Below are 14,393 nucleotides of genomic sequence, written 5' to 3' on the forward strand. Positions count from 1 at the left end.
GTTTCAAGTATACAGTACATTGGTTAGACATTTATATAGTTTATAAAATGATCCCCCTAACTGCCCCTTCTCTCATTTGGTTTTCCACCTAGCCAATATATTAATGCTAACTGCATTCCCTATGCTGCCATAATTTATTATTATTAAGTTTAATCAATATGATAGCACTGATAGACTGAACGCATTGGATGAGAAGACGGAACCTCTGCAAGTCCTGTTCATCTGACCTTTCTGGTTCTGTCCTCTTGCGGCACAAAATAAGATTCCCCTTTTTGATACCCTGTGGGTGAATGAGGTCATGTGACCAATTCTAGCAAGTGGGCACTTACTGGAAAGACTCTCCAGAGTGCTGACAAAGTGCAGGAAGGTAGCTGTTCCATCATCCTGGGCCCATGAGTGACAACGATGAGCACATCTTCCCCGCACCACCCCTCTACTGGTTCTCAGTGGATGTATTCTGAGCAAGAAGTAAGTCTTTGTTGAGTTAAGCCACTGAGATCTTGGGATATTTGTTTTTGTCACAAAACCAAGCCAATCCGGATAGCGACAGGGATGAAAATCAAGTTGAAATTGTACTAGGAATGGATGATAGTAGGCAAAGCCAGAAGAATTGAGATATCTGTAAAACAAAAACAAACAACAAACAAAAACTATAGGAAGCTAAGACCAAAATGGGTAAGCCAAAACCTGCACATTTACCAGAGGTTAAGGAACAAGTGACATTCATACCAGGCATACCGGTTCATAAAGCCTTGTAAGGGTTTTCCTGTCTCAGTGACTGGTGCCACCATTACCAGATGCTCAAGTTAGAAATCTGGGAGGCAGACTCCAGGTCCCTTTCCCTCCCTACCCTCATTCATTCTATCAGGATGTTCTTTTAGTCATTCATCCAAAATATATCTTTAGGTTTACTCTTGTTCTCTATCATCACTGTCTAAGCCACTCGCTCTTTCACCTAGACCTCCTAATTAGTCTCCCCGCATCTATGTTGGTACTTCTTACAACCTAGTCTTCATCCTTCAACTAGATGTCATTTTTTCAACACAAATCTACTCATGTCACACATTTAAAGTGCACTCTGGCTCTAGTTTAAAACGCTTCAAAGACTTCTAATTGCTTAATCGACAAAATCCACATTCTTTCCTAATAAGTCCTGGTGTGGGCTGGCCCTGCCTACCTGCCCACCTCCTTCTCAGTAGCATTCTTTTAGTTCTACATTTCATTCAGAGTATTTCATTCAGAGCCTTTGTGTATGTTCTGCTCCCTCTCTTTGGAATGCTTTCCCCTTCTCTCTGTAGCTCCTTCCGGCCCCTCTTTATACTTCATTGTTTGACTTAGTGTTATTTCCTCAGAGAGGTCTTTCCCTGACTTGACACAAGTAGCCTTTAACCCCCAATGTTGTTCTTCATCTCAGCTCCTTGTTTGTTTCTTTCAAAGTCCTCATCAAAGATTCCTTATTTATTCACCTAACTCCATCACTAGAAGGGAAGCTCCAGAGCCCATGAATCCTCTGAGTCCTGTATCCCTTGCATCAAGCACAGTGCCTGCCATGACTGGTACTCAATAAATTTGTAAGTTGAGTGAACAAATGAGTGAGGAATGACAAGTGAGGGCATCTATAATATGGGGCAGGAATAAGAATAAACCAGAAGACCTTTGACAGGATAAACAATCACAGGAAGACTAGGATATCCAGGAGAAGCCAAAGAAAAGAGTGGGGCTCATGTCACAAATAGGGGCAAGGAATAGAAGGAAGACAAGATTTCTTTCCATAGAGCTAAGTTGGCCAAGGTGAGGATTTGCCAGAATTCTGGGGCATTGAAAGAAGAAACCATTTTCCTCTAGAGGAAAGAAGGAGATCCAGAGCAGGGCTTTTCAAACTGCCTTCACTGACAGACTAATTTTTAAAAAAACATTAATTCACAATCCCTTGTGAACTGATACCTTTGTAAAGCATAATTGAAATGAATTATCAGAGAAATTTTCATACTCTTAGATGTCATGGCAATGTCACTTGCTACAAAATGTCTAGACATGTACTTCCCAGGTCCTTGTCTTATAAGCTGACAACAGTCCATAGAGTACACTTAGAGGTGGCACCTATCTGAAAGGACCCTGGCCAGGGTGGCCTAAAAGAGGGTGGACAGCAGGAGGCAAGGAGGACAGATGCATGCTATTTTGAAAGACTACAAATTTGAGAGTCTTAGTTTAGGAGCAGTTCCACTCCCTAATTTGCTGTGCAACTGGTGAGCCACTTCCTGTCAGAGCCTCCAGTAAAGTAGTGAGTTTGGCTGATTTCTCTTAGCTGTATACCACTGATTCTGAAGCAACATGGGCTACAAACAGAAGGCATGTGGCACAGATGCACAGTCATTTGGGCTGGAATAAAAAGATCTTTAAACATGTGTAAACTGAGCTGTTATCTAGAGAATGTTCCATTCTCTAAAACTTCCTCCTGTATAGAGTAAACATAAGTATGTTTAATAATGTGACATTGTGGCTTCCTTTCCAACTTGGGCCCAGCAGAATGGCTCCTGCAAAGCAGGGTGGTGAGAAGAAGGGCCGTTCTGCCACCAACAAGGTAGTGAGCAGAGAATGCATCATCAGCATTCACAAGAGAATCCATGGAGTGTGTTTCAAGAAGCATGCCCCTCGGGCACTCAAAGAGATCCAGAAATTTGCAATGAAGGAGGTGGGAACTCCAGATGTGCGTATTGACACCAGACTCAACAAAACTCTCTGGGCCAAAGGAACAAGGAATGTCCCATACAGTATCCGGGCACGGTTGTCCAGAAAACGTAATGAGAATGAAGATTCACCAAACAAGCTCTCTGCGTTGGTTACCTGCATTCCTGTCAACACTTTCAAAAATCTACAAACAGTTAATGTGGATGAGAAGTAACCACTGATTGTTAAATAAAGCTATAAAACTGCAAAAAAAAAAATAATAATAATGATACTGTGACACTGTGACAATTACTATACTAATCCTATCACTATTACTATTCTGTAATTGGGATGTAGCATATTTAATTGCCTGAAGATTCATATTTGCTATAGAATGATATATTGCACAGAAAGGAAATGGTGTAAATTACTTGGAGTGTGGAAGACCAGAATATGTTATTAATAACGTCCCCTTTTTTTTTCCAGGGGAGAGAAAAATTTTCACATATTTTACTATATTTATGCTGGTCTTTATTACCAAAAGAAACTTTCTGAGTTCAGACTTCCTGAGGAAAAACCTCCTAGGTAAGTGTCAGGGATTTTAGTTGTTAATTTTTAATGACTGCATAACTAGTGGTTGACAAAACTTGGATATAAATGGAGCTGTTTTACTAACTGAACATTCACAGTCTCTTTAGCTGAAATACCCAGGATGAGACAGCAGGGACTACATCTCACCATTTGCATTTTCTAGAAAGTTTAGAACTCACCTGCAGCCATTTTACTCAGCTGTTTGCACCATTATTCCACCATAGTATTAGACTGTAAGGGAATGTCCTTGCAAAAAAGGGAATGTCCTTGCCTGGTATTTGGGGTGCTGTTTGCCCAGTCAACACTCATGCTGTTGGTCATATTCCATTTAGGTACATAGCTGGTGAAACTGGAAGGGTGATGCATGACATAACTTCCAAGGAGTCTTACAGAAGACAATTTGAAGCAATTCAGCACTGTTTCAGGATTATAGGGTTCACTGACAAGGTAAGTGATTGTTAAGAGAGACAAAAACTCAAATGTTAATATTCTTGGATCAATGTGAGCGAAGACTTGAGTGTTCTAAGTTGGGTCAGGATACTTACTTTTCAGTTGCCACGCTGGTCATGTTATAAGGTCTCACTACTCAAAGCGTGCCTAGAGGACCAGAAACATTGTTATCAACCAAGAGCTTGTTAGACATGCAGACTCTCAGGTCCAAGGACAGCTGAATCAGAATCTGCATTTTAACAAGATATGCAGGTGAACATGAAAGTAGAAGTACTGTTGCAAGTATCATGTGCCCGTGAATTGTCATTAATTCATTACAGCTGCAATAACAAACACCAAAGTAATACTGCCCTTTTCTGAGTTGGGGTCGTTCCAACCATTAAAGTGAATTATGTAATAGGAGTACAAGAATATGTAGGTTACATCCAAACCACAGAAATATATTTATGCAAGTAGTTCCTTGAGAACCAAGACAAATTAATTTAAACCTTTTCAACTTTTCTTGCAGTCACTTCCTTCTCCATGGTACACAGTTGTACATTATTAACTTTGGCTCTAAGTACTGTACTACTCTTATCATACTAGATGCAGACTGTCTCTATTAAATATATGCCAGGGGTGACAGAAAATATTTATAACCCTAGGCTCTCAAATATTATTCTGTGATACATTTATGTCATAGTTTCTGGGCTTCATGCCATCAATTTTGCAAAATATACAGATTCTTTTGCTTTTTCAACAAAGGAGGTGAATGATTAGGAGGTAGGTGAGAGTATTAAATCTTAAGGGATTAGATTACAAAATGTTTGAGTCACCCTGGGACCGCCACTCTGGATAAAGAATTGCTTCCGTAATCCAATGAGTATGGCTAGCCCTTCCCTCTCCAGCATGGTTGAATTTAGTTATAATAATACCTTTCTTCTTTCTAGTCAGCTGTTAATTTTCTCCGTCACCCTTACATAGACTTTAAACTGACAGACAGTGGAAATTCCCAAAGCTCAGATAAAAATAGAAATATATTTCCCTTGGCTCCTTAGAGGAGAGCGATTAAACAGGTTCCAGCATTGTTAAAGAACCTTTATGGTTATTAATTTATAGAGTTGATTGTTATCAAAGATGTGTGGTAGAGCTGGCAGTAGAGCCACTGAAAGTCATCTGGGTCGTGTCAGTGTTTAGGGACATATTTTCTGAAAAGGGTGCAGGAACAATAGAGAAGTCAGCCATAGAGTTAATAATATTTTGCTTTCATTGCATACAGGGATGGTTATAGAATACTGTGAAGAGATTGGCCCTAGCTCTAAATGAAAGTATGTAATGGTACTGTTCTAATAATAGAAATGTACTACAAATAATAATAAAACAGAGGCTATTTTAAGATAAAGTTATAAACAAAGAAATTAAATATGCTATGTGTTCTTAAAGTAAGCCATCCTAACCCCTATGGGGAAAGAAAAAGGTAAAGTAGAAATGAATGAATGACTGCATGAATAAATATGAAGAGAAAGAGATATAAAAGGTGATAATCATTCATAATTTGTGGCTGGTCTAAATGAATAACTGGAATATAATTCTATGTATATGTGTGTATGTTCACCATGTCCCATATTAATTTACACTGGAAATAAACCAACCTATATCAGTTAGCAACCTTGGAAATAGAAGGAAGAGGCTGGATCTGACCTATTTGACCTGAAATCCTTTGGTTGCATTTTGTCTATATCTCTGTAGACAACGTGTTTTGCTGAATTAACTCAGTTCACTCTATGTTTATAAATGCAAAGTAGTTTGACTAAATTCAGAAAGATTTAGTTGAATGTACTAAGACAACAGATCCCAAATAGCTGGTGTAACAGGACTTTTTCTTAAGTTGTTCTGAGGGACATTTCTAGACTGAGTTTAAATGAACTGGTTAATTTCATAAAATTATGGTCCCTGATCTTTCTTATAATGTCACTAGTTCCCTGCAGGAATCTCTTCAGTTTTTTCCCAACGTTATAGCAAAATTATGAGTAGCAAACCTTAGTGGGGGCTCAGGAGCATAGATTTTAATTCTGAGACACCAGCCAAATGTGTCTGAGAGAACACTTGACCCTGAGTTTATTATAAAGAAAATTCCTTCATAGAAGGAGTCTTTCAATAATAATAACGGTTCCTTGTGGGGCTTGGGGCGTTATACCTAAAACCCTATTATAAATATCAGTGCTGTGCTCTCTTCGGCAGCACATATAATAATAAATGTTGGTGCTTTTCGACTCGTATTTTTTGAGTCAAACCATACTATTTTTGTTAAATATTATGCTTGTATTGCTGGTATATGGATTATCATAACATATTAAATAGAGTTTTAAATGGGTTTATATTTAATACTACATGAAAACTTTATTAGAAGATTATTTATGTGATGGTCAAGATTGGACATTGACAGCAGATCCCTTGATGAAGAAGTTAGGTAGAAGGCTTTGAAATTAGGGCAATTTTTCTGTCTTTCTTCAAAATTGATTATGAATTGGGAGAGTACTGCTGAAGAAAGACTAAGGGTTATATGTTAAAACGTAGATTGGGAGTCTTAGAATTTCTAATGTCTTAATGACAGACAGACAGTATGACTTACCATTGACTTTTTAAAACAATTTTACTGATGTATGATTGACATATCAAAAAAAATTTTTTTAAACCAGACATTAACTTTTAAGATGCAAACATCATAAGCCTATGAAAAGAGAACTAAGTAAAGGCATTGGAATAGAGCCCGTAAAGGAGAAGGACCTTCAGCCTACTGCAGTGCTTAGGGCAGAACTGGTGAAAAACTAGAGACTTAAAAAGAGAAGTAAGGTAAAGAGGGACTGAGAGGTAAAATTTCCGGGGAGGTACTAGAGAAATAACTACCTTGAGATTTCAGTGAACCAGTCTGGGGCAATTTCCTTAAATCAGCTCCAGGCTAACAGAGAAAACCAAAGTTCTCAACTTTCTACTTAGCCTCAACTTTACTGAGAGAATATTTACATCAGTGAAAGAAGTATCTTCTAGGAAAAAAGAGAGAGACAGAAAAAGAGAGAGAGAGAGAGAAAGAGAGAGAGCATGAGAGCGAGAGCGAGAGTGAGAGCGAGCATGCATCGTGCATGGAGTTTTGGTGGAGAAATACTCTTTCTTCCCCAATTCATATGAGTTCATACTCATCATCAATGAATTGGGAAACCCAGCTTAAGGAGTTTTAGTCTTCTTGATAGTTTTCCTTGTCCTAAATAAGATGAGTCCATTTTATCATATAGAAGGCTCAAAACTGATCAGAAATAAAAAGATAAAGCAGCATAGCAAGATTCTGTAGGAAAGGCAAGGTTGCCAGAAAAGGCTCTGTAGCTGGAGATGAGGCAAGAAAAAAATGAGCAAGGCGAGGAAGGTGAAAAATCCTTCCCAGGCTGGCTGTGGGGGAGAAGAGACATTTGATTAAGAAATGCTGGGGTGGGAGGAGTAATTCCACAGATGAACATACTATTGATTGAACTCTACCATGACTGTATATGGCTGATATTTTGACCTGAACACAGGAGTGGATGTAGGTTCCTAGGCCAGAAAGGAGGAACTAACCAACCTAAGGGTGGGACTAAAGGAGTCAAGTAGAATAGCCCGGAAATGTAGCATAGGGATGGATACCCCTCAGGCTAATACCTCAGTGATGAAGTAAACTTAGTTACCCCTTCTTAAGATCCCCTCTCTGAGGAAGGAGACCCAACCTACCATTAACCTCAGTCATTCACACAGTGTTTGAATGCCAAAGTTTTTGCTGAAGGTCATGGGTAGTTTTCCTCTTTAAGAGAGGAAATGTCTGAGCATTGTGCTGAAGAGGATAGAGCCAGAGAAGCAACTGAGCAAAATTCACCATTTCCTTCCAAGATGATCACCCCAGTGATGACATGCCTGGAAGCCTTATTTTGGAAGGTTTCATGGCTTGTATTGTCATTCATGGTGTGTGTGTGTGTGTGTGTGTGTGTGTGTGTTTTAATTAGAGGAAATACATTTTTTCTAACAATACTGAGAGTTTTAGATAACCTCGGAAATACATTTTTTTCTAACAATACTGAGAGTTTTAGATAACCTCTTGAGATAACTAGATATAGAAATAACAAATATAGAACTCACTGATGTCTCTGGGGCTTGCCTCTCTGGGGAGCTGCTCTGTTTGCATTCTGCAAGCCTCATAGGATATTGATCAAGGTAATGAGGTGCTGTCATGTTAAACCTAGGCCAGTCTCAGAAAACTCATTTGGTAGGTGTTCTCCTTAACCACTCTTAAGTGTGTGATTAAAACAGTGATTCTTGACGTCAGAAACATGACATCCTACCTTTGATTTAGAAGTTTGAAGAACAATATTTATCTGTAGTAGAAACCCAGTTTAAATCCTCATTTGTCTTTGTAGCATTATCGGGAACCCAGCAGATGTCACTATTACAGTCTATGTTCAGGTTTTTGGCTTTACTGAGTAATGTTTACAGGAAGGCTCAATTTGGGGACAATGCTTTATCAATGGTCTACTGACAGTTTCTATTAGTTTACTGCTATGCATGGTGCTAAATCAAGTTTCCCGCCTCAATATTCTTGGTGAAGTACTGTTCTCTATCTGTAAGCATAAGGTGAAGAAATTTCCTGGCAATATATTTTATTCTATCACCTACAGGAAATGCAAGTGTTTAAATAAATAAACGCACCCTTTCAAAAACCATTTATGCTACTGATATATTCAACTTCAATATAAAAGTAGGGCTTAAGTTCATCTGAACTGTTTTTACTCACAACACTTCTGACACCAAATGTGTGGAGTTTATTTCTCACACCAACCAATTTTCCAACAATTCAATTAAACTCCGACAGTGTCTACCTGGAGTTATCATCAGATCCCTCAGCCCCACAAGACGGCCTCACTTCAAACACCAATCACAAGTCCTGGAGTTTTCCTACTTTTAACCGGCTGGTTTTAAACTTGGACTTTCCAAGACCCCTCCTTGGGTTCAATAATTTGCTAGAAGGACTCATAGAACTCAGGAAAACAGTTTACTTAATTATTACTGGTTTACTGTCAAGGATACAACTCAAGAACAGCTGAATGGAAGAGATGTGTAGAGCAAGGTATTGGGAGAGGGGGCACCACTTCTCACCGCCTTCATGTGTTCTGAACCTCATTAATTAGGGGTTTTAATGGAGGGTTCATTACATAGCCATGACTGATTAAATCATTGCCTGTTGATGATTAACTCCATCTCCAGCCCTTCTCCCTTCCCTGGAGGTCCAGGGTTTGGCTAAAAGTTCCAACCCTTTAATCAAATGGTTGTTTTCTCTGGAAACCAGCTCCAACCTTCCAAGAGCCACTTCATTAGCGCCAACACATCTGTGGTTGAAAAGGGCTTAAGAATAACAAAGGACACCCCTCTCATCCCCATCACTTGGAAAAATTCCAAGGCTTTTCAAAGTTCTTGTGCCAGAAATCTGTGTGAAGACCAAATACATATTTCTTATTATATTACAGTGTCACAGATAATTTCTAGTGAGTCTTTCAAAATATTTCCTGACCTCATTCATATCTATGTGCTCCATCATTTAACTTCAAAATGCTCTAACGAAACATCAATGAATTCCCTGCCAATTATTTCATGAAACTGAAATTCAAAAGAGAGTAAGGAAACATCTCTCTTATTTTGAAGAAATAACCATACTGAATTTGGGAGCTGGTATTTGTTAGGGTAAATGAATAAAAGTGGCTTAAAGAACAAAGAAGATATTAGCATTCTGAGGTAAAAGAGGTTCACATTGCAGAACAACTCCATTCCATGCCATCATTGGTCTCAGGCATCCTAATTTATGCCTTGGTTGAGGCTGGGTTGCAAGAAGTTCCTGCCGGCAATAATGGGAAAGAAAGCAAGAAGGAGGCTTGCTGGTTTCCATAGGCCAGGTCCAGAAGTGGCTCACATCAGTCCACTTGCTTCTTTGTTAATGTAGTTGCATGGCCACCCCTAACCACAAGGGAGGTTGAGAAATTTGTGTGCCCAGGAAAGGGGGAAGGATGGACTTTGGTGACAACCAGCACTTTTCACCGCAGTGCTAGAATTTGTTGTTTTGATTGGCAATTATCTTCAAACATGGCTCTTGATGTCCTTTCAGGAAGTACATTCAGTGTACAGAATTTTGGCTGGGATTTTGAATATTGGAAACATTGAGTTTGCAGCTATTTCTTCTCAACATCAAACTGATAAAAGTGAGGTTCCCAATGCTGAAGCTTTGGAAAATGGTAATTATTTGACACCAATGCACTGTGTTCCCAAAGTACATTTTTCTTTCATTTTGGTAAAATTTCGAGACTATAAAATATAGTGCAGCTGTTGCTGGTTCTTCTGCTGGCTCTGAGTGCTTTCACTAACCAGTATTTCCCAAGGATGTCTTGTAGAACGTCAATGTTCTTTCCATGAGCTGCAAATAGGTGTTCTGTAGGAAATAATTCCATGGCAGGTAACTTTGGGCAGTGGTTCTCAACCCTGGTAGCTTTTGAAAATCAGTTACAAATTTTTGAAAATAATACAAGAGGTTGGATGCCACTGTGAATCCACTGAATTAGCATCTGCAGGGAGAAAGCAGGCACCTACTTATTATTAGCTTTACATGTAATAATGGTAGCTAGCACAAGGAATAGGAATCCTGAATTTAAAATAAGAAACCCCTCATTTAAATAAAGTGAACACCTTTTGTGTTAAAGTGCAGCACTTTTTAGAGCCTTTAGTACACAAACGAGCTTTGTGACTCTTTCAGAGGAGACTACAGTCTCCAGAAACTGCTCCAACTTACTTGACCAAAGCCACCTCTTCCTACTTTTTTTCACTTAACACCTGTGAAAAGCTTTCAGAACAGTTTGGAAGACCCTATGACAGTCTGGATACTTCTTGGAGTTAGGGACCTGGCTTCTTTATCTTTGACTTAGAAGTGCTGAGGATAGAGCCTGGCACTTAGTACATGTTGAGTAAGTGCTGGCTGCCTGAATGAATGGATGGATAGATGACTACATTTTCCAGTGTCATCTTTACTTTTTGTTCCAGCTGCTTCTGTTCTCTGCATCAGTCCGGAAGAGCTCCAGGAAGCCCTTACTTCACATTGTGTGGTCACACGAGGAGAGACCATCATCCGAGCCAATACTGTTGACAGGGCCATGGATGTCCGAGATGCCATGTCCAAAGCCCTGTATGGGAGGCTCTTCAGCTGGATTGTAAATCGCATCAATACACTCCTGCAGCCAGACAAAAACATATGGCAAGTTCCTCTGGGGAGCAGAGGCCTCTACCCCGGAGTCTCTTGGAGTTTGCAAGAGGAAGTATTTGGTTCTCTCTTGGGTTTTCTTTAGCAAAGCTCTCAGGTCTTACACTTTAAAAATTGCATTGGGATCCAGGAGAGACAAAGTGTTTATACCTGAGAGGTGCATAATTGACAAAGCCAGTTTAGTGAAGTGTTTAAGAGAATAGGTGTGGCTGGGAGTGAGACCAACCCAATTTGCATCAAAATTCTACAGCTTAACCAGCTGCATGTCCTAAGTGGTGGTTTTCTCATCTGTAAAATGAGGATAATAATATCCTCCTCACAGTATTGTTTTAGAATTAACTGAGATATTTCATGAAAAGTTTTAAAGCACAGTATCGTACATTATTACTACAACTACTACCTCTACTGCTTTTTCTTCCCTTTTTAAAACCTTTTTTATTTTTTAAATTTTAATTAGTTTCAAGTATACCGTACATTGATTAGACATCTATATAATAAAAACGATCCCCCCAATTGCTCCCTCCCTCCCCTGACCCTCCACCTAGCCAATGTATTAATGCTAATTGCATTCCCTATGCCGTGCTCCCCATCCACATGACCATCCATCAGCTACTAATTTGTACTTCTTTAACCCTTCATCCCATTCTCCCAGCCCCCCAAACCCTCTTCCTCTCTGTCACCAAATTGTCTACTATATTTGTGAGTTTGTTTTTGATTGGTTTGTTCTTTTTATTCCTTAAATTCCACATATAAGTGAAATCGTATAGTGTTTATCTTTCTCTGTCTGACTTAAATACCTTCTACATTCATCAAAGCAATATCTTTTTTCATTCCCTTCCTTTACAGGGTATTTTTATCCTTTCAGCCACTCTATCTTTTGGTTGGAGCACTTAATTCTTTCCTATTTAAGGTACTTATTGATAGGAATGTAGTTGTTACCTTTCTTTATTCTTGTTTTTGATACATGTTTTTTCTTCTTAAAGAAGTCCTTCCAACATTTCCTGTAATTCTGGCTTGGCGGTGATAAAGTCCTAAACTATTCTTGGTTGTAGATCCTGGGTCTTCATCCTGTTGAATATTTTTTTGCCAAGCCCTTCTGTCCTGCATAGTTTCCTTTGATAAATCAGCTGCCAGTCTTATGGGTTTTCCCTTATAAGTAACTACCTGTTTTTTTTTTTTTTCCTCTTGCTGATTTTAATATTCTTTCTTCGTATTTAACCTTTGGCATTTTGATTATGATGTGTCTTGGTGTGGGCCTCTTTGGATCCCTGATTTTTGGTATTCTCTGAGCGTCCTGGGGTTTTATGTCCATTTCTTTCCCCAGGTTAGGGAATTTTTCCATCATTATTTCTTCAAACACCTGTTCAACATCTTGATTTTCTTCTGTTACGCTGATCAGATGAATATTTGGAAAAGTCATTGTGTCCCATATCCTCCTTAAATTATTTTTATAGTCTTGACATCTTTTTTTCTTGCCATTCTGATTGAGTGTCTTGATTGGCTTTCCTGTCCTCTAGATAGGGCATGTGATCTTCTTTATTCACTTTGTTTATTCCTTTGTTTATTCCATTTAATATACTTCTCACCTTAGATAATGTGTTCTTCATTTTAGACTGGTTCCCTTTTATAATTTCCATTTCCATTTTTATGTTTTTTTTGAAATTCTCACTGAATTTATCTACACTTCCCAAAAGTTCATTGAGCATCTTTATAACTAGTGTTTTGAACTTTGCACTTGTTAGATTACTTGACTCCATTATATCTGGATCTCTGTTCTCTTCTGTCATATGGTTTCTGCTTCTTTGTCTTCCCATTTTGGCTGCCTTTCCGTGTCTGTTTCTATGTACAAAGTAAAGTTCCTAAGTCTCCTGATCTTATTAGTGTGGATTTGTGAAGTATGTGTCCAGTGGCACAGTCCTGAAAGGGATTCAGCTGCAGGCCAAATTTAGCCCAAGCCTCTACCCCTCCAGGGCCACCTGTCAAGATTCAGCAAGCAATCCACAGATGCTGTGCTTATATTTGCCTCAAAAGGCCACACCAGAAACCGAGGTCAGCTACCTCCACCAGTGTGAATCTCAGCAAGGAGCATCTGACTCACTGAGGATATATCTGAATGTGTCTTGCATGGGCCCATGTTGGGGGTGCGGGGTTTCAGGAAATCCTCTGGGCAGAGCGACCTCTGTTATCCAGTTTGATGATGTCACAGTTATGGCGGCGCTGTGTCCCGCGCACTGGTAGGGGAGAGGGCTCAACAGGGAACAATGGATACTGCTGGCACTTCTGTATCGAGAGAGTCTTGCCTCAGCCCTCACTCTGAAAATGTCTCCCTGTAAATCCCTGGTGCCCCCTGCACGCATCCGAATGGGCACTGGTGCTCAGAGCGAGCAGGTTCATCACCACGAAAATCTGCTCGTGGACACGGCTCCTTTAAGAGGCTTCTGCCACTGCCACAGTCTCTGTCTCAGCCGCTTGGGACCAGGCAGCCCTGCATCCTCGGCCCGTCCTACCTTTTGCCATTGCAGGATGCTTTCTTGGGTTTCTCCATATTGTATGGCTTGTTCATCTAGATCCCAGGCAATTTTTCCTTGCTGCTGCTCCTTGTTTCCATCACAACTTTGATTTGGTCGCCAGAGGGATGAACAGAGCCTCTATCATCTAAGCCATTTTTTTCTCTCTTTGCTTTTTCTTAAGCATTAGTGGTTTCTATATCGTAGAAGAATTGACAACATCAAATTGTAAAGAGCGTTTTTCCAATTCAGCTTTGTGAGTGGGAAAGTGGAAGAATGAACAAGCAGCAGCTCCAGCCCATTCAAACAGGGTGGTTTCTTTTTAACCTCTTTTTATATGGAGCTTTTGAGTAAGATTTTAAAAGATTCTACTGCTTAAAAAAAAAAAGTTGGAAATACAGTCGAAAGACTAAAGGAAATGGTTTAAGACACAAACTGTTTCTCCCTTAGAGGCGGCAGGATGCTGCTTTCCTTGTGTGGGTACATGAGGTGACAAATACAAGGGCACATATATTCTCACTGTCCTGAGATGAATGTTTCCTTCCCTAAAAGATTTTGTTCTCTCTCATGCAGTAGTGCAGATGATCGTATGACTGTGGGAATCTTGGATATTTTTGGATTCGAGAACTTTCAGAGAAATTCTTTTGAACAGCTCTGCATAAATATCGCCAATGAGCAAATCCAGTACTATTTCAATCAGCACGTTTTTGCTCTTGAGCAGGTAATAGTGAACCCTAAAGTCACTAAACCTGTTGGGGGAAGGTGTCTCCAAGCTGCTCACAATTCGAAGCAGAAACCCTTTTCGTCAGGCTGACAGGTAAAAAGCTCTAAAGAAAAATATCAATGGTGACGCAGTCCTGTCTAAATATATTAACAGTCTAAAT

General features: G+C 39.5%; 1 protein-coding gene and 1 pseudogene across 2 annotated transcripts in view; both read left to right on the plus strand.

The window, feature by feature from the left end:
- MYO3B (myosin IIIB) overlaps positions 1-14,393 on the plus strand; it is a 342,946-nt gene that overhangs the window by 150,129 nt on the left and 178,424 nt on the right. Inside the window, exons 16-20 of the mRNA XM_015596448.1 lie at positions 3,154-3,252; positions 3,591-3,705; positions 9,860-9,986; positions 10,786-10,996; positions 14,083-14,230. Coding sequence (XP_015451934.1) covers positions 3,154-3,252; positions 3,591-3,705; positions 9,860-9,986; positions 10,786-10,996; positions 14,083-14,230 — 700 coding nt within the window. The remainder of the gene's footprint in view (positions 1-3,153; positions 3,253-3,590; positions 3,706-9,859; positions 9,987-10,785; positions 10,997-14,082; positions 14,231-14,393) is intronic.
- Positions 2,507-2,902, plus strand: LOC102896049 (annotated as a pseudogene). Its single transcript, XR_001517737.1, has one exon. The product of XR_001517737.1 is annotated as a 60S ribosomal protein L31 pseudogene (transcript).

This window comes from Pteropus alecto, unplaced genomic scaffold (genome assembly GCF_000325575.1).
Source record: "Pteropus alecto unplaced genomic scaffold, ASM32557v1 scaffold3, whole genome shotgun sequence".
Classification (NCBI taxonomy): domain Eukaryota; kingdom Metazoa; phylum Chordata; class Mammalia; order Chiroptera; family Pteropodidae; genus Pteropus; species Pteropus alecto.